The sequence below is a fragment of the Stegostoma tigrinum genome, chromosome 9 (assembly GCF_030684315.1).
Source record: "Stegostoma tigrinum isolate sSteTig4 chromosome 9, sSteTig4.hap1, whole genome shotgun sequence".
Lineage (NCBI taxonomy): Eukaryota > Metazoa > Chordata > Chondrichthyes > Orectolobiformes > Stegostomatidae > Stegostoma > Stegostoma tigrinum.
Window position 1 is genome coordinate 73,618,883 of NC_081362.1, and position 25,738 is coordinate 73,644,620.

General features: G+C 38.2%; 1 protein-coding gene across 1 annotated transcript in view; it reads left to right on the plus strand.

Moving 5' to 3' along the window:
* LOC125454873 (stonin-1-like) overlaps positions 1 to 25,249 on the plus strand; it is a 92,652-nt gene extending 67,403 nt beyond the window's left edge. Inside the window, exons 7-11 of the mRNA XM_048536114.2 lie at positions 2,035 to 2,128; positions 4,394 to 5,037; positions 9,170 to 9,442; positions 18,316 to 18,405; positions 25,107 to 25,249. Coding sequence (XP_048392071.1) covers positions 2,035 to 2,128; positions 4,394 to 5,037; positions 9,170 to 9,442; positions 18,316 to 18,405; positions 25,107 to 25,214 — 1,209 coding nt within the window. The 3' untranslated portion in view covers positions 25,215 to 25,249. The remainder of the gene's footprint in view (positions 1 to 2,034; positions 2,129 to 4,393; positions 5,038 to 9,169; positions 9,443 to 18,315; positions 18,406 to 25,106) is intronic.
* Positions 25,250 to 25,738: the final 489 nt, after the last annotated feature.

The following is a 25,738-nucleotide window of genomic DNA, read 5'->3' on the forward strand; positions in this document are numbered from 1 at the left end:
CTGTACAGCTCCAAAATAACCTCCCTGCTCTTATAATCTGTGCCACAACTGATACAGACAAGTGTCTCTTTAAGTACCCTAGGAAACTACTCTGTCACCCAAGAATTTTGGGCAAGCATCTCATTATCCCTCTATTCCTCTGAATTTTCTAGTGCCCTGCCATTCGTTGTTACTTCTTCCAAAGTGCATCACTCACACTTTCCATCTGCCATTAATCTGCCCATCCATTTACATTCGCCTGTAACCCAAGACCACCTTCCTCACTGTCGCCTACCTGGTCAATCCTCGCTTAGTTGGTTAAGGCTCCTGAAGATGAACTCACAGGATCATTAACAATTGTGTAAGGTTATTGATCTATTTGTAATCCCTATGGAATATGTTTTTATTCATTCTTGAGATGTGGGTGTTGCAAGTAAGGCTAGCATTCGTTATTGATCCTTAATTCTTCATCAAGAAGACACCAGGGAGCTACTTCCTTGAACCACTGTAGTCTGCGTGGTGTTTATACATCCAAGTGTTGCTAGATTGGGAGTGATTGACAAAGGAGTTGAGGGGTCTGTGGGAATTCACAGGAAAGTGGAGTTAATAGCAAGGGTGTTTTTTATTTGAATGGAGCAGCAGACTTACTGATTTGAATTCCTGCTGATATTTTTTATGGTCTCCTTTGAAGTCTAGGCAGGCTTTAAATTTTGTTAATAACGCAATGTGGAGCTGGAGGCATACAGCAGGCCAGGCAGCATCAGAGGAGTAGGAAAAGCTGACGTTTTGGGTCAGAACTCTTCTTCAGAAAAATTTTGCAGATATTTTTAATCAACCTGTTCTGAAATCTTATGAACCTGTGAAGCATAGGGACTTGAACCCTGACCTCTTGGCGCAGAAATAGGGGCACTTCTGTTGTGCCACAGGAGACCTAGGCTAGCTTTAAGTGGTGCTAACCCCTGTCAAACATAATGAAGTGTGCAGCCACTTAAATCATCTGGTTGGTATTAGCTATTTGTGCCAATCATGCAAATTAGTCAGCACAAATCTGATGTGCTGCTTCAGAGTAAAAGTGTGGGTTAATTATGCATCCCACCCCCCCGTTCTCATTTTTAGAGTCTACTGAATTTAGGTTGTTTTTCACCACCGGTCTTCTACGTTATCTAATGTAGCTGTGCAGTCAACTACTGTTAATGTGTGCTGGCATTGTGCAATAATTTGTCCTTTGTTAATTTTGTGGGGAAAGTATGACCTTCTTATTCTGCAGCAGAAGTCTTAAGTAGTTGATCTGGGGCAAATCCGACTCTCTCTCATCACTATTGCATATACTATAGAGAACTCTACATTGAACAATAAAGGGATTTTCCTGCACAGAATAGTCTCCATTTGTTGCGGAACTTTGTGGCCTGTCCTGCAATTTCGATTAAAACATGAAATGTCAATCTCCAGTTAATTATTTGTTAGAAGAAGTGTGTCTAATATTAAGCATTCCCCTATCTACAAATAAATAATTTTATTAAATATTTGTATGTTATAAATTTCATTTTCTGCACTGGGCATAAAGGATTTCTGGTATGTTTCCTTACGATGGCACTTAAATTCTCTATCCTGAACTCCACTCAGTTTTGGTCCTGCTAGAAAGATTTTCTTCAATGCCTCTGTGAAACGTCAGCTTTTGTGCTCCTGAGATGCTGCTAGGCCTGCTGTGTTCATCCATCTTCACACTTTATTATCTCTCTCTTCTTTATGTATATGGTGTTTTTATGTTCTGAGAACCTATGTTAAATTATAACCTACATTGCTTTGATAGAATAAAAGCAAAATACTGCAGGTGATGGAAATATGAAATAAAATCAGAAAACGCTGGAGAAACTCAGATCTAGCAGCATCTGAAGAGAGAGAAATAGAGTTAATGTTTCAAGTTCAAAGACCCATCTTCAGAATTCAGTGCTTTTGGCTGCCTGGAGGCTAATCATTGAGTTGTGAGCTAACATACTATTGTTTTTAAATGTTAGGTTTTCCTTGTGCTTAACACTGTATTGTTTGTTCTTTTAGAATGCTTCAGGTGTTACAACTACTCTTGCATTGCCTTCTGGCATTGGACTTCCAATCCAGGTCCCTGCTGGAGTTACCTTGCAGACCGCTTCAGGCAAGTATTTTGCTTTCGTTATTGTTTCAATAAATCACTATATGTAATAAAAACTGAAAGAACTGCAGATGCTGCAAATCAGGAACAAAAACAAAGTTGCTGGAAAAGTTCAGCAGGTCTAGTAGCATGTATGAAGGTAAAAAACAGAGTTAATGTTTTGGGTCTGGTGACCCTTCCTGAGAACTTCCTCAATTCTGAGGAACGGTCATCAGACCCTAAACGTTAACTTTGTTAGCATGTGTGAAGGAAAAAACAGATTTTCAGAGCTTTTCCAGCGACTTTGTTTTTGATCACTCTCTGTAAGTTGGTTTCTTCAGTTTTAAAAATTGGATTATTTTTCTTGTTTTTGTAAATCCAGATTGCTTTCTTCTGTCCCTTCGAAGTGCACATTATTTGTAGGGAGGCGGTATAGAAGCTGCTTGTTCATCTATACAAACATGAGGTCTCTTGTGGCACAATGGTGGTGCCGCTAACCACTGAAACAGGTGTCCAGAGGTGTGTCAGAACATGACTGAACAAGTTGATTAAAAACATCTCCGAGCTTGTGAACCAAACGCACTTGATGCATAAATGATTAGAGCTGGCATAGAATGTCGTTCTGAGATGATATAAGCATTCGAACAGCATTTTAAAATGCATATCTTTTTCCTAAAATAAAAGGAAAAAAAGTAGACATAATTGGATTTCTGGGTTTGCAAACGTTTAGGTCTTGTGAGGCTATGGAAAAAAAACAATATTGGCAATTTAGCAACTTACCTGCATCCCTGCCAAAAGTAAACCATGACAAATTTGTCTCAAAGGTATAAAATTTTACCAAGTTATAAAACTGAAGGAGTGGAAAGCCTAGATTCGGGGAAAACATTTTTAAAATATAGGCTCATGAATATAGGTGTTGCTGGATAGGGTCAGCATTTATTGCTTATTCCTAATTACCCAGAGGACAGTTAAATCATTGCTATGGATCTGGAGTCATGTGTAGGACAGATCAGATAAGGATTGCAGATTTCCATTCTTACAAGATGTTAGTGAACAGATAAGTGGTTATGTAGCTTTTGACAGTTGTTACATGGTTACTTTCACGTTAGTTGCTTTTGTATTTTTCCCAGATCTGCTTAATTGAATTTAAATTTCACCATCTGTCTTGCTGAAATTCCCTAGAACATTACCCTGGGGTTCTGACTTACTAGTCCAGTGACATTACCAATGCGCCATCACCTGCCCAGCTACTTTGCTGTTTGCTTTCTGACTCTCTACTAAGTGATTAAAAGTACTAAGTGTACATTTTGGAATGAGTTCTATTGAAATTTTAAATTAAAGTTTTAGATTAGAAAGATTGAAGTTCTTTATAACAGTACTCGGATTTAGATCATGTTAAAAGGAAATGCTTTTCCCAGTTTTCAGTTAAAGAGCAATTTACATTTAATCTGTATGTAAGCAAAATATTAATGTGTCAGCTGTTTACATATTCATTGTAGCAGAAGTTCCCAAAACTGGTGGATGTGAGAAGGATATCCAAGAAAGGTGAGACGAAGGAGGTTTGGCTGAGGAAGTGAATTATCAGTGCCCAAAGTAAACTCAAAAGTCATGATATCTTAAATAAATTTACGATTAAATGCATGGAAAGGACATACAAAGGTGAGCTCATAACATTGGATGCAATGCTGAACTGACCCATTGTTTGAATTCCTGCTGATTTTTAAAAGTGAACATTGAGCCAATGATAGCTGCTTCTGTTACACAATTACCACGCAGCCGATTTGCTGTTGTCTGTTTTTGTGCTATTAGCAAAGACTAATTTGGCCCTGCTGTTCCTTAAAAAGCGAGGGCAGATAGGAAATAAATCGTTGAAACAGAGAGTCAGAAAAACACTTGGAAATCTCTTGACTATAATTTTAGATATTTGGCCCTCATTTTTATAATATATTCAGATTACAGTTCTCACCAGTTTGAATAGTAACTTTGAATAGCAATTGGCGCTTGTTTATTTGAACATTCTTAAATCTATTCATGATTTCATTTAGTTATGAACGATACTTTTATTTCATTGCTATGATTTTGAAAGCTAGGGCTCTGAGAAGACAACGATCAATGGATTAACTTGCATGGAATAAAATTCCTAAAAATACTTCTATTTTGCATCCTTTTGAGAGAAGAGTATTGCTTTTGGATTACAAGTTTTCTGATTGTCTTTTGCTGATACTGCCTATTCTAATTTAATTCTGCCCTCAAACGTTGTTCATTCTGTTCAATTTTTGTCTCTTCTAGGTCACATGTATAAAGTCAATGTTCCAGTGATGGTAACACAAAGTGCTGCAGGCCAGAAATATTTCCAGCAGCCTGTTCGTCATTTCATTCAGCAAGTAAATCCAGTTACAGGACAGACAGCTCTCTTCCAACAAAACTCAGTTTCTAGTCAAACACATGCCATTCAGCAGTCTTCACAAGACCAAGCACCCACACTCCAACAATCCAACTCAGGTCAAGTTTCCACACATCAGCAATTGCTGACAAACCAATCTTTTGATGTAACTAATCAATCTATTCTGCAACAACCTGGCATATCAAGACACGTATACATTCAGCAACAGGGCACAATGAATCCGGTGGTTTTACAACATTCTGGGATGGGGGTACAGACAGGGCCACCTATTGTTATTCAGAGACAGTCCATAGCAAACACAGGAACACTAGGACAACATGTGGTATCCACACAACCAACACAACTGGAACAGTCTGTGGAAGAACAGGTGACCACAGGCCAGACTCAGCATCTATTAATTCAAGATTCAGACAGTGCTCCTCTAGCACATACGCTTATTGTACAAAATCAAGCATCTGACCAAAGTGAAAGAACAAAAATACCGCAGTGTGTTTCTGAGCAGTGTGTAGTCCAACAGTTTACACCCCAGGTAAGCGATATTAGAAAAATGAACACTGAGAAGTATTAATATGCAGATTGAAAATTTTATGTCAATAAAATACAGCCTCTGACAATATGAAGTTGAGAAGCAGAGACATAAAAGATTGTTCTGATGTGAATTATACTGTGTCTTATCTGCTTAAAAATACAAACTGAATGGCGTATTGAAAACAGCAAAAAAGTAGCTAATTATTTCACATTATCTGGCATATGGATTTACTATGTTTCTCATGAGAGGAGCAATTGGAAACATCGTTAATCCACTGCTTTTGATCCAATCTTAAGTATGCTAGAAATGCCCAGAAAGGGTGGTAGAGGCAAGAACCACTTCAACATTTAAGAAGCATATGGATAAATACTTGGAATGCCATATATACAAGGCTGCTGTCAAAATTTTAGGAAATGGTAAACGTGTATAGGTGCTTGTGAACGTCTGCTAGCTGGAGTCATACCTTGCACAAAAGATAGATATAGTTGTCAGAGGCCCAATCATCTTCAGTTGCTTCATCAATGACCTTCCCTCCATCAAAAGGTCAGAAGCGGGGCTGTTTATTAATGATTGCATAATTTTCAGCATCATTTGAAAATTATTAAACACTGAAACAGTCAATTTCCAAATGCAGCAAGACCTGGACAGTATCCAGGTTTAGGCTGACAAATGGCGAGTAGCATTTGTACCACATACGTTTGTACCATACACAAATACTGTGGCTAGAAGGATGAACTAGAAATATTGCAGTGAGTACCTCACCACCACCAAGGTGCAAGTCAAGCATGTGATGGAATATTTACCACTTGCCTGGATGAGGGCAACTGCACCAACTCTTAAGACAATTGACTAACCAGGACAAAGCAGCCCACTTGATTGGCACCAGATCCATTCCATCCACCACCAACACGCAGCAGTAACAAAGTCTGTCATCTACAAAATGCACAATAGGAATTCATCAAAGATCTTTAGACACCACCTTCCAAACCCATGGCCACTTCATCTAGAAGGATGAGGGCACTGGATATATGGGAGGACTACCACCTGCAAACTCCACTCCATACCACTCATTATCATGAGTTGGAAATCTGTCACTGTTGCTTCAGTGTATCAGGGTCAAAATCCTAGAATTCCCTCCTCAATGACAATGTGGTTCTGTCTACAGCATATGGACTGTAGTGATTCAAGGAGACAGCATACCACTGCCTGCTTTAAGTCAATTAGGGATGGGCGATATCTCCTGGTCCAGAGAGTGACATCCATATCCAGTAAATGAATTGTTATGGAAAATGCTAGAATCTACTGTTAAGAATGTGACACCAGGACACTTTGCCCAATCCTAACATTATTTGCAAAATCAGCATGGATTTATGAAAGAGAAATCAGGTTTAATGAAGTGTTTGAAGCTTATTTGAGGATACCCTTAGCAGAATAGATAAGTGGGGAACCAGAGGATATAATGTATTTGGATCATCAAAAGCATATGCTGAGGTTCAACAGGAGATTAGTAACCAAAATTAGAACATTTGGTATGGATTGAGGATTGGAAAACAGAAGGAATGAATTTGTCATTCTCATTAGCAGACTGTGAATAGTGAGGTGCTGCAAGGATCAGTACTTGGCCCTCAATTATTCATAACCTTTATCAATGATTTGGATATAGGGACTAAATGTCACATTTCCTAATTTACTGATGAAATAAAGCTAGCTGGTACTGTCAGTTGTTAGGAGGATGCAAAGAGGGCTTCAAGTAAAGAATATGGCACATGGAAATTTGAAGTTACCCACTTTGATAGGAAAATTACAAAGGTGAAGTATTTTTAAAATGTCAAGAGATTGGGAAGTGTTGATGTCCAAAGGTTCTTGGGTGTCCTTTTCATAAGTCACTTGAAAGCGAACAAGTCAACAGGAATACAAGTTGTATGTTGCCTTTAATAATACAGGAGTACTGGTTTTTTAAAAAAAAAATTTTGCTGCAATTCTTTGGATCCTTAGTGGGACCACACCTGGAGTTCGATGTTCAGTCTTTGGTCTCCTTCTGTGAAGAATGATATACTTGAAATACAGTGAGTTCAACAAAGGTTCACCAGAAGATTAACCCCTGAAATGGTGGGATTCTCCTTTGGGGAGATTGGGTCTATATTCTCTAGAGTTTTGAAAAATGAGTGGTAATCTCATTGTAGCACGCAATATTGTTAGAGGACTTGATAAGAGAGATAAGGGAAAGATGTTTACTCTGATTCGGGTGTCTAGAACCAGGGGAAACAGTCTCAGCAGGCCACCTAGGATTGAGATAAAGAGGTATTTCTTCACTTAGAAAGTGATGAATCTTTAGCATCCTTTATCCCAAAGGACTGTGCAGATACAGTCATTTAGTGTATTCAAGCCTGAAATCATTTGTTTTCCAGACAATAAGGCTGTCAAAGGGATTTTGAATGGCATTGAAGTAAAGATCAGCAACGATCCAGTTAAATGGCAGAGGAGATCATTGGGCTGAATGACTAAGTCATACTCCTCTTAATCGCAATTTTCCTATGAGTCAAAAGGGAAAATGTTCAGTAAAAGAACAGGTTCCATCAGCCACCTTAGGTTTGAGGTGGTCAGGGACTGTTTGGACCTTTTTAAAGGAAGAAATTGCTATCCTGGTGAAGGTAGGTTTCTAATGTGATTGGATGTCCACTGCAAAAAGATGCAGTTGAGATAAAGAAACTTTAAAGTGGAAGAGAGTGTCAGAAAAGTTCCAGCAGAAACTGGACTCAAAAGAAATGTAGAATAAGGTAGGAAAAAACAAGGTTTGAGTGAAGATTTGTAGCTCGGGTGCTGGTTATAGATGTTGGTGTATTTGCCAAGGTGGGAGGTTTAATAGCAGTCATTTCCTGCCTTACTAGGTGACGTCTTGAGTGCTGTGGAGCCTCCTGTGAAGGGTTGTTGTCTTGTGCCAGTTCGAATTTATATGGTCTAGTTTTTGCTGCTTCCAGTAAGTGCTGGTTCTGGCTGTGCATTGTAATGATTGGTCTATAACCAGGGGACACACCAAAACCTGAAACAATAACTACCACACCATATATTAAAAAAAACCTCAGAACTGACAGCCAGACCACTCGGACAGCTAGGAATCTTATCAGCAAACAAACCAGCAGCCACACTAAGACAGTAACTAACCAGGGTTAAAGACCCAACAGATACCATGGACAGGACAAGTGTACTTTACAAAATACCATCCAGAGACTGCACAATACACTATGTGGGACAAACAGGCAGATAACTAGTAACCTGCATCCACGAACACCAGCTAGCAACTAAACTAGATGTCCTTGGTTTCAATACACACAGACAAGAAAAACCACATTTTCAACTGGGACAACACAACTGTCATTGGACAAGCTAAACAGAGGACAGCCAGGGAATTATTGGAGGCTCAGCATTAATCTACAGACTCCATCAACAAACGCATTGAATTAGACCTGATATAATGACCATTACAATGCACAGCCAGAACCAGCACCTACCAGCGCCAGCAAAAACCACACCATAAATTCAAACTGGCACAAGGCAACAGCACTTCACAGGAGGCTCCACAGCACTTTTCATTGCTTTTCACAGTTCATTGATGGAGTTTGTGGGAAGGAGAGGGGAAGATCTCCATAGGAGCTGATGTCAGTGACCATTTGGGAAATTATAGTCTGATGATTGGTGTTAGAGTCATGGTTGAAAGTGAAGTGTCAGAATTAGCATCTAGCATCTGCAAGATGAAGGTCTATTGCCAAACAGCAACAGCAGGTTAAATGAGCAGAACTGCAGTAATTTACAGGTTGTTGTAAATTCTCAAGTTACTATTTTGCTAATTTCTTTCAAAGTTTGCAACAAAGGTTTTGTGTTCACCTTCTGAAACTTCCACAATTGATGTAGGTCTAGAAATGATCCTAATCTGTGGAAACAATTCCTTTTTTCCTCCCCCAAATAAAATGTGTATTTGAATATAATCGCCTTATTGGAATAACATTTACAGTCAAGTATATGTGTTCAAACTTGCGCAAGGATACATTCAAGTAACCTTAAACCAGACTGGACATGCTTTACAAGTTGGCTGTTATTTTGTTTTGGTGAATTAAATTTTGATTTTACTGTTTAGGTGAATGAGACCTTGTTGATGGTTGCTGCCACCTCTGAGGAACAACCAACCAAAGTTGAAGAGTCATCCATCCCACAGTTAGATGGAACTAACGATACATCTTCTGATGAAGAACTTGGTAACCTGCGGGAAGTGGAAGAAAATGATATACTTGGGATTATTGATGCTGAAGATCTTAAAGCACTTGAAGGTTATGATGAAGATGATAGTTCTAGCCCTGACACTTGCAGTGATGGCTCTGATGAAGAACATAAAGAAGAAATTATAGAAGAAGTAATTATGTAAAATATTTTGATTATTTATTTTGGTTCCTATTAAGCTAACTAATCACACAATTGTAATAACTATAAGACGTGGGAGCAGAAGTAGGTCTTTCAACCCTAGAGTTTGCTTCAGCATTCAATGAAATTATGATCCAATAATCCTCAACTTTCCTTTCCTGCCTTATTTGCACACCCCTTTATTCCATTACTGGTTACAAATCTATTCATCTCAGCCTTGAATGCACTTAACAACACAATCTCTACAGCTGTCAGCAGTAAAAATAAATCCACAGATTCACTACCTCAGAGGAAATTCCTGTCCTGTTTTGAATTGGTGACCCTTACACCGAGATTATGCCTTTGACTCTCAGAAATGGAAACAACCTGTCAACAATACCCTAATAATTTTGTAGGTTTTAATAAGGTCACCTCTCATTCTTCTCAACTCCAGTGAGTATAGATCCAGCCTCTCATAAGAAAATTTGTGTATGTTGAAGAACAATCTTGTGAACCTCTGGACTGCCTCCAATGCAAGTTTGCCTTTCCATAGATAAGGACACCAAAACTGTTCATTGTATTCCAACTGTGGTCTAACTTGCGCCTTGCATAGTTTTAGCAAAATCTCCCTTCTTTTCAAAATAAAGGCCAACATCCCATTTGCCTCTCCTAATAACCACTCAATTTGTATTATAGTTTTTGTAATTTATGCATGAGGACTTCAGAAAGGTTGGAATGCCCTCCCAAATGGCACATGAGTCTACCTATAGCACATAGACTGCAAAAGTTCAACAAGTCAGCTCCCTTCCACCTTCTGGAGGGCAGCAAAGGATGAGCAATAAATACTGGCTCAGCCAGTGACATCCCTATTCTGTGAATGAGCATACTTTAGACATACATAGGTTCTTGGTCAGTTTGGGGGCTAAGAGTTACAGGTAGATGGCAGGAGAAAGTGGTTGAGAAACACACCAGACAAGATCAAATGGTGGAGTAAACTCAATTGGCTGCATGGACTTACGGCCTTTTCCTGAATATAACCATTCTTCGAAGAGTGCTACCAGCACACCCACTAACTCTGAAGCTACTTCCTTTAACATCCTGGGATGCATCTCATCAGGCTCAAGATTTCTCTTGCCTTTGGCTCTGACAGTTTATCTAGTATATTTTCTACAATGATCATTATTATGTTTATTTCCTCCTTCCCCTCCCCTACAGCCCCCCCAATTCCACTTGATTATTTGGTATTCTTGGAATGCTATTAATGGCTTCCGAACCAGAGACTGATGTGTGAAGAGAGAGAGAGAGATGAAGGGTCTAGGCCCGAAACGTCAGCTTTTGTGCTCCTGAGATGCTGCTTGGCCTGCTGTGTTCATCCAGCCTCACATTTTATTATCACTGATGTGTGAAGTATTTGTTCAACCGCTCTGCCATTTTTTTGTTTCCCCATTATTATTTTCTCAACCTCTTTCTCTAAGGAAACTGTGTTCATTTTGGCATCTCTTTTCATATATTTAAAGAAGCTCTTATTCTCCATTTTCATAGGACTTGACAGTTTCTACTTGTTCATTTTCTGCCAGTTTACGTTTTGGTCACCTTCTTTTGGTTTTTAAAACTTCTCCAATCTTAAACGCTTTTTCCCCGCGTCACATTTTTTTCTTTCCATTCGATACTATTGAGAACTTTCTTAAATAAACATGAATAGAGATGCAATGACCAGTATTATCACTGGGCTATTAATCCAGAAACTCATCTAATGTTCTGGGGACCTGGGTTCAAATGCAGCCGTGGCAGATGATGGAATTTGAATTCCATAGAAATTCGGTATTAAGGATTTAATGATGACCATGAAACCATTGTCAATTATCAGAAAAGCCCATCTGGTTCGCTAATGTCCTTTAGGTAAGGAAACTGCCATCATTATCTGGCCTAGCCTACATGTGACTCCAGACCCACAGCAATGTGGTTTACTGTTAACTGCTCTCTGAGCAATTGGGGATGGGCAATAAATGCTGGTCCTGCCAGTGACGTCCTCATCCAGTGAATAAATAACCCTAATCTTAACTCTAACTTATCCTATTCCTAAGAATCCTTCTTCCTCACTGAGAGATAATTTTATTGTAAGTCATGATCTAATTTTTAAATATCTGCCATTTTTCATCAAATGTTTTTTCTACTAACCTCCTTTCTCAGTCCACTGCAGCCAATTCGGCCCTGATTCCTTTGTAATGACCCTTATTTAAGTTTAGCACTGTTGTTTCTGACCCAGGTTTTTCACTTTCAAACTTGGTGCTGTATCCTATCACTGTTTTCTACGGGATCTTTTATTCAGAGATCATTTACATGTTATCAGAACCAAAATGGTGTGATCCCTAGTTCATCCCTAGGCCATGCAGTCCTAATACAAGCAAACATCTGGCTCTATCCAGATTCAAGTATGTGCTAAAAATTCTCATCTGTATTGGATTTTTTTCAGTGGAGCAGTAGTTCTGTTGAGTGGTCTGAGTACATTGCTTTTATTGGAATTGACTATTAACATACCGTATCTCAGTATTTTGCCTATGCAAGTAGTACCTAATAACTGATAAAAGCTCTGCTAAGATGAGCTGTTTTATTTTAGTGACAGATCTCTCTGTCTGTCTCTCGCTCTCTCTCTCTCGTTGATTACCTCAATTTTCTTTGCTCATAGTATTCCATGCCATACTCTATCTTCTTTCTTCTGTCTTGAAAGAATTGACTCATTACTAGAGCACAGTTCAAAAGGTGCTTGCCCAAGCAGTGATCATTCATGTTTCAGTCTTGACTGTATCAATACATCATTTGCTGGTGAAAGTAGAGCATTGATGTCATATAGTCTTGTCACTTGCTGATGCCTAGGGCTGACCAAGTATTCATGAGGAGTTGGGAATTTGCGTGTTTCCAAATTAGCAAAGCAGAGATGCTTTCTAAAACCAACTACAGGACCAAGGTTGTCTTACAGCAATTGTGTAGGGCTTTGGTGAGAACACACCTGGAGTATTGTGTGCAATATTGTTCTCCCTGCCTCAAAAAAGAACTTTATGGTGACAGAGCAGGTGCAACAAAGGTTTACAAGACTAAGTCCTGAGGTGGCAGGACAGACGTATGATGAGAGACTGTATCAGTTAGGGCTATGTTCACCAGAATTTACAAGAATAGTGATGAATCCCATAGAAATCTATAAAATTCTAATGGAACGAGACAGGGTAAGGCAGGATGTTTCCAACGACTAGGGATATGCAGAAGCAGGTATTACAGTTTAACAGTTCAGCATAGGCCTTTTAGGATTGAGCTGAGGAGAAATTTCTTCACTCAAAGTGATGAACCTGTGGAATTCTCTACCACAGAACGGTTGAGGCCAATACATTGAATGTTTTAATGAAAGAGTTCGATAATAGTTCTTCGGTATAAAGAGATTAAGGGGCATGAGGAGAAAGTAAGGGTACTGATTTGGAAGCCACGATCACACTGAATTTCAGTGCAGGCTTGAAGTGCCGAAAGGCCATAGTTGTCCTATCTTGTATATTTCCGTGTTTCAATCACTGCCTGTGCAATCAAGACAAATCAACAATTGAAACTGAGACTGTTTTGGTATTATTTCTCTGACAGTTCAAAAGTTACGACACCTTGGTTTCCCTCTTGCATTCAAATCTAGACGGGATTTCACAAGCATCTGAAAATGATAAAATGTAACAAAATATTGCATTAAATATTACAAAGAAAAATTGCCTGTGTTTTGGCCTTTTGAATGAAAGACAAGTTGTTTCAAGTTTTTGGAGCCCTAAAACTTGATGAGAAACATTGCCTGCTGACATAGGATAAATGGAAAATTCAAAAAATCACTTGTGGATGCAATTCTACATCTGTGTAGTTGGACATACATTCCATTGGTACGGAAAGACTTCCATTTTGTTTAGGCCAGTTTTTGGAAACCTTAAGTGAAAGTATGATAAAAATGTTTATTTTGGTGTTTGTTCTGGTGCAGATCCTCATCTCATTTTCAGCAAGTTAAGAGGATAAATTTAGAGTTAATGCTGGCACAGAAGCTTTAATGTATTGCAACTTCTGAAGTATATTTTATGTGACTCGGCAGATCTTACAGGTCCTGTAGATATTATCTCCATGTCTCCAATAGCAGTAAAGGTCTGTTCAAATTAAGAATGTTTATTACATAAAATTTCAGATTGATTAGGCATTCTGGTCTGAACCACACTTCTGAAGCATAATGTGTGAATTTGTAAAGCCAGTCCCTTGATATATGATAATAATTGGGTTGATAGCTGATGATTAGTTCTTCATATAACTTGTCATGCTGAAGTGTTAATCCAAAAAATTGAATTTGTTCATGCAGGCTGTAAATTAAAAAGCGATCTTAGTCCAAAATATCAATGTTCCCTTTGTAGGTACTGCATTGATTTTTGGCAATTGTTCAGACCAGATCTGGTCTTTATTTGAGACTTTTAGCTACTGAAGAGGTTTTGATTCCCTGATGACATTTTGCTACATGATCCATATAAACTTAATAATTCTCCAGTTATTTTATAAATAAATGCTCTATACTTGCCTTGCCACCTCTGCTCAAATCTCTCAACATTGTGAATCTATCTGGTCAATTTTTTTTTAGAGTAATGAATAATATGAAGCAAATATGCAAGCCCCACAGATGGTGATTTTTGAAGAATTAAACATTAGCTGGATCTTTGAAAAAATGAGATGGGAAAATTCTGCAGCTCCTGGCCTCTAACAAAACCCCAAAGACTGAGTTTTATTGATTCACAAAATGATGACTCTTCTTAAAGTTATTCAGAATATGTGCAATGAGTTCTTGTATGGTTCTGAGTGGAATTCATTAACAGCATTTTGTTGCATAATTCATTTTTACCCTTCCTTGTCTGTTTCAATAATCTAATTAAACAAAGTAAACATTATTGCCATGAATGACAGTCCTATGCTCCTTTTAAAATAAAGGCCTATAAGTTGTGAAGCCACTTGGGTAAATCAATTTTCTAAACTATAGAATTGCCTAATTTTTTGTTGCATGATGAGAAATGGCACTGGGCACTTGGTTTTATATTTGGTGTACAGTCTTTTTATTGGGAAATTTGCCTGTGTTGTCAAAACACTTAGAGTAGATTGTTAGATAGCTTTTCCTCTTGTATTCTTCTCAATCTAATTTGGAAGTACTGATGTAGTGAGGTCAGGCTGTTGTTTAACAAGTTAAGGATTCTAGGGGAAAGTATGGCTGAAGTTGGATTATGAGAAAGAATCGTAATAGTTAAGATTGCTACGTCTGTGACTTTGAAGTAAGGAGGACATTAGTTAAAGCAGAAGATTTGTAAATTATTTCAAAAATGTAGAGTTGATTAAACTTTTTTGCAATTTAGAAAAACAAAGAGTGAACTAGAAGAAATGCTTCCCATAAACTATATTTAATTTTCGGAACATTGCTCACATAATTTTTCTATTGTTCTGTGTCCAAAGATATATTCTGTACAACACACCATCATTGCTTGTCAGATAAAGTCAATTATGCTCTTTTTATATGACCAAAGCTCCTCAGTAAATATGTTGTCTTATATCTTTTTCCCAAAGGTTGAGGACATATTGTCGTTTTCATGAGATATGTCTTCAAGTTTTATGTGTTTTTGTGGTACCTCTATTAGTCAAAATAAAATGTAACCTTTGTCAGATTTGCTTGAAATTCTCAGCCAAAACCATAAGAGGATGTTTTGGTACGAATCCAAGGAGACAGAGTAACTGTGCATTAAATCTTCAATTTGAGCTGATATAAGTAAATGTAAAGTCTGTTTTCATAAAAAGATAATGAAGTGTTCATCAGGACCAATTTCTTCAGCAACAGTCAGTGCCGGACGTAATAGCTTCAGCAGTGCCCACCACTGAACAAATGTCCCCATTTGGAAACAGTAAAGTCAGCAGATGTTGGAAGCCAGAGTCTATAGATGTGGAGATGGAAAAGCACAGCAAGTCAGACAGCATCCGAGGAGCAAGAAAGTCAGCGTTTCGGGCCCAAACCCTTCGTCAAGAATGGGGAGAGGGAGGAGAGCCCAGAAGTAAATAGAGGGAGGGAGGGAGTTGGGGCTGGAAGAAGGGTAGGTGGGATGGTGATAGCTGGATGCAGATAGAACCCTATTGTGGTTGGTCATTGCAGAGGATGCAATGATAGGAAGATGGACTAGTTAGGTTAGGTTAGGCCAGGCCAGGGAAGTGAGGAAAGGGCGGAGGGCTGCACGTGGGATAAGGCTAGGGGTGGAGGGATTTTGAAGCTGGTGAAGTCAATATTGAGGTGAAATATCAGGAGTTGTTCCTCCAGTTTATGTTTGGCCTCACTCTGACAGTGGAGGAGGCCAAGGATGGACATGTCACCACAGAAGTGGGAGGAGGAATTAAAATAGATAGCAACTGGAAGGTTGGGTTGGTTGGTGTATTCAGAGCACAGATGCTCGGTGAACCGATCCCAGAGTCTGCATTTGGTCTCTGAAAGAGAGGTCTTGTTATAATCTTTAAAGTCTCTCCATTAGTGCTTTATCATAGCTAATATTAACAGAGAAATTTTTCGCATCAGCAGTGATGGATGGACAGCTTTGCTTTCACAGACAGACCTTTTTCTTTGAGCTATTCTTTAGCAATCAACTTGATACCATTAACAATACAAGCAAGAACTTCCTGCCTGTGATATCACTTGGCTGTAATTGTGCCTATTGTGGCATTATCTTTGCTGTTGTTCTTAGTCTGTTACCAACCCTGTGTCTCATTCTTTTGCAGTATTGTACTTTACTCCTCTTCTCATACTCATGGGAGAATGCACCTGCCTACTTTTTTCTCATGACTGCTTTGCCTTTTTTCTTCTTCCCCTGTATTTTACTAGTCAAGGCATCCAATGCCATCAACACAGTCATAAAACTGTGAATCTGCACGTCCATAGTAGTACCAACTGCAGTCTGTGCCAGTTTAACATGGAAAAGAAGTGCATAGGTATTACATGTGGAGGTCTTCTATCATTATGTCTACCAAAAGTCCTGAGCATTACTTGAAGAGACAACATCAGTGAAGAAGTACTGCAGAGAAATGGTCAGAAGTATCTATGGAACATTATAACAGGCAAATGAGGTTGGAAGGACATATATTAAACGCTCTGGACCTTGACCACTGTCAGATGGAAGAAGAAGGATGGGATGAACAAAGAAAATCTGGTGTTGTATATTTGCGGAGGACATTCATGAGCAAAATACCACATTGACTGGACTGAAAGAGATCGCAATGGATACAGATCGGTGGCAGAGGCTTTCTGAGGGACTAAGTTGAACTAAATGTGTTCTACTAGTGTTTTATAATTGGATGTTTAGCAGATGTTTAGCATTCCAGTGCAAAGACTGTAGTGATTAAAGAGGGCAGTGAACGGCCATCACCTTGAGCGTAATTAAAGATGAGAAATAAATGCTGGCCTATAAAGAAAGTTTGAATCCCAGAAATATTCAAAAGATGAGTTGGTCACCTGCATTTATTAGCCATTTTTGACAAGGGGAAAGAGGTTGATAACATAAGTACTGCTAAGCATAATAGAAATAAATCTTAACAGGCATGGAATTTTCAGATCTAGCATTATTTGCTCAAGGTGTTCTCACTATTGTATTAACTCAAAACTCACTGTAAACTTCTCTAACTTATCTTTACTTGCACTGGGTTAGACCTTTATCAGAGAAACAGCCATTTAACCTGTTGAGATTGCTGAAAAGCTTTAGCATGTGCATAAATATAATGTAGAGGTGCTGGTGTTGGACTGGGGTGGACAAGGTCAAAAGTCACATGACACAGATTATTGTCCAACAGATTTATTTGAAATCTCAAGCTTTCGGAGCTCCAAAAGCTTGTGATTTCAAGTAGACCTGTTGGACTATAACTTTTGATCTTGTATAAATGTAGGGGGATGACCTTATTGATATATATGGTCTTAACACCTTATTATTTGCCCACTCAGATTGATAGGAAGTACCACGTAGTTTGAGTTTAGGTGCTCAACAAATATTACTGTATAAGGGATCTCTCGCTTGAGTTAATTTCTCTTGGTTAAATAAGCTGTCTCAAAACTGAGACCCATTACTGAAATGGTCAATGATTCCATTCATGAGGAAAGAAACACTTCTGTTTCAGCTCCATATTTAGGAGCTGTGCTCTGTACCTTCTGAAGCTTTTCTTGAAGAGAAAGAGACTTTCATTTAAATCTTGAAATTGTTATGCTTTTAATGATCTTGTGGGCCAGAGCTTGACTGTCCCCATGAGATTAGCCTGTTTTGTGTCATTGAACATTGAAGTATTGCGACCTCAATTTCCTTGCAAGTTGCTAAAGAGATTTAATGATTTCTACAAGTCAAATGAAAAGTAGTAACATATTGAAAATTTTCCAATGCAACCATTACTTTGTAAAATTCTAAACCTGCATTTTCAGCACATTTAGTATAGTTGGTATTGCTCTGAGTCTTTTTTGTTTCTCTCAACTATCATTAATCTTTAATATTTAATACATGTTCATATATTTATTTTGATATTTTAGAAGCTTTGCAACCCTGGCCACTTTCAGTTTTACCATGTTCTCCTTTCTTCCCAACCTCTCAATGCTGACCACATCTCATAATTAATTCATTGGCAGTAAAGCATTGTGGGTTATGAAAGATACTACAGTAATACATTTCCCTTCCTTTATCTTTTTTCAGTCTTGGTTGTTATTTTGTGCACCTTGGTTCTTCAATTATTTTCTTTTTCAGTTTTATATATAACCTTGCAAAAGTGTTATTGGTTATTAATTCTTTGGTAGTTAATGGCAGATAAATTAATCTGAATGCAATGTATTTGCAGGATCCTTTGAATTCAGGAGATGATGTCAGTGAACAGGAGGTACCTGATCTGTTTGATACAGAAAATGTAATTGTTTGCCAATATGACAAGGTAAGTACTTTGGTGTTAGTGCATTCAAACAAACATGCATTGATATTTTTCTTTCAAATTGGTGTTTTTGTTTTAAAAGTTATCCATAACCAGGTCATTTAGAGATGTGCAGATTAATGCAGCAGTTGTTTTCAATTCCCTACTGTTGTGTTTTTGCTATGGAATGGTGGAAGAAAAAGCTAAATATTTAACCATATGACGATGTAAAGTTGGAAAGAAGTACATATCTAGCTGTCTTTCCACCTGTAAGGTCAGCTGTAGAAACCTAGTAAGCAGGGTGCATGTTTGGTTCATCACAGGCCACAAGATCTATATATCTCGGAAAAATGAGACTTAAATGCAAATGTTAAAAATTGAAACAGCGTCAGAAAAGGAAAGCAGCCTTATTGTATGTTTGGAGCTTTTTTTTCTCCATTCCAGTACAATTTATCATTATATGTGTGGTATACTTTTGATTAACACCCATTTAAAAGCTCTGGTGTTTGTCCTACATGGCTTAGCTTAAAGAGCCAAATGATCGCAGTTCACTTAGAAAATTTCAGGAATGCAGAAAAGACTGGTAGTGCAGAGTCTTGTCTGTGCAGGTGGTGTTTTGTATTATAAATTATCTGAAGCTGTAGGTTTTGAAATGGGTGCAAAGGCAGATCTTGTTCAAGGGTCAGAAAGATAAAGCAAGGTAGAGTGTTTGAGGCAGTTCTGGAGTACAGTATGAAATTTGTATGAACAGTTCAATGCTTGCTTGTCCAAAATAGATATCATCCTATAATTGCTTCCCAACTAACCAGTAAAACTGTTGGGTTCATAAGATTTGGATAATGGGATGAATAGCAATGTAAGGAATGGAATTATTCCTTGCTACTTCAGCAGATGTTCTAACCAGTCAAAGGTAGTGGCCTAATTGTGAACGGATAGTACACCAATGGTTTCTAGCTATCTCTGTCATTATTTTTGTTATTAGAAATTTTGTCAGAACTTCTTTGTAATTAATTAAATTGTGCTGTCATAAATTGCAACTTCCAAACTGCAGTTTCTGTAATTTTAAGTGACTAATTACAATAAAGTGAATAAGTTTTCTCTTTTGAGTGGGAGGAATGTTTGGTTGGTGCTTACAAAATAGTTCAATGGGCACATCACATTAGAAATCAAAGCAACACTGCTGATATTAGAATGACACTTGTATTACGAAATCATAGAATAGTTGTATGAATTAATAAAGGGGTCATATGGATAATGTATTGATTCAAAATATCATCATCCTGTTGACTTTCTGATGTCTGGTTCGTATACAAAGTAGTGATAGATCATTTCAATAAGAATCAATACTGCAGAAGTTAATGTTATGCTTGATCTTCAATAAATGGAAGAAACAGCTTGTCAACATACATGGCTAATGTGCCATAGTACATTGTACTAGTTCTGTTTATGATACTCACTTGACTTCACTGTGATCATGAAATGGCCAGCACCTTTACATAATTATATTAATTAGTTAATTGCAAGAATCAGATTTTGGAATGTTGGGTCACTGTGACAATGACATTTTTTTACTACTGAAATGATAACCTAATTATGCATTTAAGGCTTGAGTTTTATTCCACTGTAAATGCAGGAATACTGTCACTGAATCAATTTCATAGTATCTAACAGCATTGCAGAAAGAGCAGTTTGGTCTGAATTTTCGCTTCTGTATTAGGGGCTTGGCATCAGGAAGATCCCTAGCTCCGCAAACTTGACACAGGAGAAAGAGTATAAAATGTGAGGCTGGATGAACACAGCAGGCCCAGCAGCATCTTGGGAGCACAAAAGCTGACGTTTCGGGCCTAGACCCTTCATCAGAGAGGGGGATGGGGTGAGGGTTCTGAAATAAATAGGGAGAGAGGGGGAGGCGGACCGAAGATGGAGAGAAAAGAAGATACTCTCCATCTTCGGTCCACCTGCCCCTCTCTCCCTATTTATTCCAGTTCCCTCTCCCCATCCCCCTCTCTGATGAAGGGTCTAGGCCCGAAACGTCAGCTTTTGTGCTCCTGAGATGCTGCTGTGCCTGCTGTGTTCGTCCAGCCTCACATTTTATTATCTTGGATTCTCCAGCATCTGCAGTTCCCATTATCACAGGAGAAAGAGTGCTGGGTGATCTAACTTCCCTCCCAAGATAGGGGTGTTAATGAAATGCAAGTGCTGCACTTCCCAAAAAACATTTGGAGTCCATTTGGGCTGCTGGGTGTACAAGTTGGCAGCCTGAAAGACTTTTGTTAGTGTTCTAATACTTTCCCCAGTTGTGAAAACAAAACAAAACAGCATCAGCACCCGACTTTCATATATTCACCATGCCTCATCCACACCATCTCACGCACCATGCTCAACCGTCATTGCTACTCATACCCTTCATGACGCCTCGTGCCCTCCACCCACTAACACCGATAGCCTTTCATACTGTTCATATTAAGCTACGCTGCACTTTCCTTTGCCCCCAGCCCCTTACACTCCCTCCATCCCATGTTAAGTCCCTTCACAATGCACTCCATGCCAATCTATGCCCTGCCACCCACCACTATAATCCATTATAGCCCTTAAGGCAACTTATGCCATCCCATGTCCTCCACCCACTACCATTTGTCTGTGATCCCTCCATGCTAACTCAGTGTCCCCACAATAGGCAGACTCAGGACCCACGTTGAGATTAAATAAAAAGTCCAAAGTGTCTACTCACAACTTCTGAATGTTTTAAAAAAATTCTCAATGCTGTGATTAACTTCCTTCAGTTTAATGTAGAAATAAATATCCATAGCTCCACAGAGCAGAATTATGGTGCAGAGGAGGCCTTTCTGCCCATTGTGCCTGATGGAATGCTCCATCTCTGTTTTCGATTATTTTTAACCAATCTGATCAGAGTGTTTATGGTAAACCTCTCGAGGAGGTGGAACTTGAACCTTGGCCCCGACCCAAAAGTAAGGAACATCACTATTGCGCCTGAAGAACTCAACTGTCAATAAAAGTATGATAATGACAGGCTTTTAAATCAGCCATGCAGCACAACTCTAATAATGATAGACCTTGAGCTAATGCCAGCAGAATGAAAAAGCAAGCACTGATTTTTTTTTTTAAACTGCAGACTGTTTCTTTTAACTAAAGGGCAAGAGATTTAATGTGTTTGACAGTTTGATACATCCCTTGATAGCCTGACAGTTCCAGCTAGTTTATCCAGTCTTTATCCACATTCATATCTACCTTTATCAATCACAAAGGGCACCTTACCTCTCCCCAAGGTACCACAGTGATCCAGAAAAGAGTTTGAGTGTTCCAAAAGCATATTTAATTTAGAAAAACTCCAGTGCATTTAGAACTTATTTTGAAAAGTTATATTTTGGGTATCTGCTCTGAGAACCATGGATCTGGAAGCTACAACCAGCCCCTGTTTCCTTTACTCCAACAAAAATTACAGGTCATGGATTTAGAGGCAGGACATTTAGAAAATGGTCTCCAGTGCCATTTTGGCACTTTGGAGACCTACTCCACTGTTGTGAAAATTCAGGGTTTTTTTCTGGCCATCATGGCTGGGGGAGAAGACTTACTTAATGGCATCATTCTGTAAGACAACATTTAATGTGAATGCAGAAATAAGTTAGTAGCAAATGAGAATGGGTACTGTGGTCAGAAAATGGGATGTTTTTGGTATATTTTTGAGCCATGTTGGTGAGGAAAAGCTTTCCAAAATATGTAGATAACAGACTTGGAGACAATCTGACAGATGGCATTGAAGTCTGCAGAAGACTTCCTTCAACTTAATATAGAGATAAGTATTCATAGCTCCACAAGGCAGAATTATAGTGTAGAAGGAGGCTTTTCTGCCCATTTGTGCCTGATGGAATACTCCATCTCTGTTTTTGCTTATTTTTTAACCAAACTGTTCACACAGGACTTCAGGAGAAAGAATTTAAATGATTATTGTTATTTGGAGATGAGGAGACATTTCACGTATGCAGTGATGATCATGAATGCACTGCCTGAAAAGTTGATGAAAGCAGATTCAACAGTAACTTTGAAAAGGAACTGGGATATAAACTTGGAAAGGATGGAGGAGTTGTATTAACTGGATGTTTCTTAAGAAAATATCATGGGCTGAATGGCCACTTGTGCTGTATGGCATCTCCTATCATATTGATCTTCAGCTTGATATTGCTCTTTCTTTCTTTATGAACAGACATTGTTTCCTCCTGTACTACTAAACTGGTTTCCATCTTGTTTCCATTCTCCTTTGAAAAATTCAGTCTCTCTCTATGTTGTGAAACTTCTGAAGCCCCATAATAAGTTATCATCATTATTTCCTTTTCACCAGGATATCCAACCCCTCTGGAACCCTACCTGTATCATCTCTGGCTTCTCCTTGTATGGCACCCTGAGCAAACCCTATCTACCAGCGAGTGCTCTATTTAGCTGAATTTGATCTTGCTGTCGATTGCTTCACTTCGTTTTACTTTGAAAATATATTTAATGTTGAATGTCCCATTCCTGGCTTGTTCCTTACCACCAAGCAGGAAAAATAATCACACCCTCAATTGAAGTAAATACAAGGTATTTCACTTGAAAAGCTGTGTTTGGGGCTCCAAACAGTGAGAAAATGGAAGGAAAGGTGATGCTGGATGTATTAGAAAAGTGGTCTAGAGTCTCTCCAAAGAAAAAAAAATGCTTTGCAATTCTGATGTTGGGGTTGGGGTGTAGATATATATTTGTGTACAATTACACTGAAGTGATGGAACTGATACAAGATTGAATGTGGAAGTTGATAGGATGAAAGATCGAAAGATAGTTACAGCAAAATAAATCTACTTGTTCAAACAGAAATCCTCCAACTAGCTAGTAGAGGATTTTTAATACAATCAGTTTTTTTTAGATACTACACACATGGAATGTATTTTTTTTGATCATTTTTCTAAGCTAAAACTTATTGCTTGTTGAGAACTTCAACAGAGTCAAGTGTATTGACTTGGTCAGTGTGACTTTGTTTTTCTCAGATTGTTTTACCATGTTGGCATAGCAACATTTTCATTCTGTTCAAACTGGTTCTAAAAATAAAATTGTTTATCCATGGCAAAGAATTAAATCCTACAGGTCTTCTGGTTAAGACTTTCTTGCAACATGGCTGCCCAAAGTTTGAAAGTTGGAAGAGAGTGTGTGAGCTGGAGAGAGGGGAAGGGGGAGAAACAGTGAACCGAAAGGGAGAGAAAGAAGTAACAATTGAAGGTGGAGAGGCAAAAAAAAACTATTCAGTGAATGAAGAACTTTTTTAGAAATATGTATTTGCTGTGGTGAATTAGGAGGCATAGATTGAATATAATTTGTAGAAGGCAGTAGAGCATTCTTTTCCACCCAGAGGATGAGAGGTCTGGAAATAATTGACTGAAAACTTGGAAGAGGCAGAAATCGTATGTAAAAAGTACTTAATCCTGTAAGCTGCAATGCTGCCTGGATCATGAACAGGATTAAGTTGGGCAGCTCTTTTGCAGCTAGTACAGACATGATGAACCAAATAATCTTCTCCTGCACTGCAAGTTTCTGAGATTGTATTTGAAAATAAAACTGCACCTTTCACTGGAAAGGATAGCCATATAAATGTAAAGCTAGCAGAGTGATTTTCAGAGTTCCCACAGTTGCCTGTGCTCTTTGTGCCATTCCAATCAGTGAAACTGAATCAAGAACATACCATAATAAGCTTGCTTAGGTTCATGAAAATTGGATTGGATGGAAATATTTGGAATGAATCCTACTGCTTGGTTCACAGGTGGTATTTGTCTTAGTTAGGAAACGCTGATTTCACTTTTTGAGTATTTGATTGTGTTACTTGTCCTGAGGCTTCAGTGTTCCATTGCTGGAAACTCTTGGTTGTTATTGAGAAACTAAGCTAAGGCCTCACCTGCCTGTATGGTAATGTAAAAGATACTGAGGCACTTCTGTGAAGAATAAGAGATGATGGGAACTGCAGATGCTGAAGAATCCAAGATAACAAAGTGTGAAGCTGGATGAACACAGCAGGCCAAGCAGCATCTTAGGAGCACAAAAGCTGACATTTCGGGCCCAAAACATCAGCTTTTGTGCTCCTAAGATGCTGCTTAGCCTGCAGTGTTCATCCAGCTTCACATTTTGTTATCTGTGAAGAATAAGTTATTTTTCTAGCATAGCCAATGTTCATTTCACCATGATCACCTTGAAAACAAATAGTTGGTCATTTGTGGCCCTTGCTGTTTGTGAAATGTGTTGTTATACATTAATTTGTTGCAATTGTTACCAAACAATTGACTTCCATCAAAAGTAATTCATTTTGATTCATCATGAAAGTGTGAACAATTGTACGTAACTGTCAATTTGTTCTCTCTGACTGACTTTAATTGCAATAAGTTTCTCAGTTGTCAATCCTTTGTCAGAACACAGGATTTTGATAAAAGATCTATTTCTGTGACGTTAATCTGTCTTGTTCAATTCATACTTTTCATGGAATTCTGTGGATATTCAGATTTTCAAATTTATTTTAACGCAGTTTGTTCTTTCATTTTATTACATCATTTCTGTCCTCTAATGGTAACTGCATGAATCTGGCATTGTTATTTAGTTTACCTTTCTATGCTGAAAGACAGTTTTATGGGACTAATCATTGGCATCATTGATGTGATATACTGTGTTTGCAACATTGTGTTTTCTTTTTGTATTAGATTCACAGGAGTAAAAACAAGTGGAAATTCTATCTAAAAGATGGAATAATGACCTTCAATGGGAGGGATTATGTGTTCTCTAAAGCTGTTGGGGACGCAGAATGGTAGAAGTGAAAACGCTGACTTAAACAAGTGCCTAATCCATTTTGGGAGATCTTTTCAAATGATTTGTGTGGATTGATGGCTTCTCACTGATGTGCCCAAGGACTAATTCATAACATATGTTGGTACAAGTTATCCTCTGTTTTCATTGACGTTTCACATACTTGTGATATAATTCATCAGGACCTGTTATGATGCAAGTTCTTTCAAAATAGAAGTTATTTAACTGGCTAATAATGATACTTTAAAAAATCTTGAAGTTGAGTAAAGATACTAATTATATGTCTAAATATAATTTATGTTGCAGGAAATTTTATTTCAATATGGAAAATAAAATTATTATGCAAAATGTAACTCTTGAGGATGTAAAATGAAAATGCACACAAGCACAAGTGGAAAGATGTTGCCTACTGTATGAAGGTTTGTTTCAAATTGGGCAAAAAACTTGAGTAATTACTTTGTGGACTAGTTTCACCAGATAAACAACTGTTATGTAACGCTAAATACTGATTATACCCAATAAATTGGTT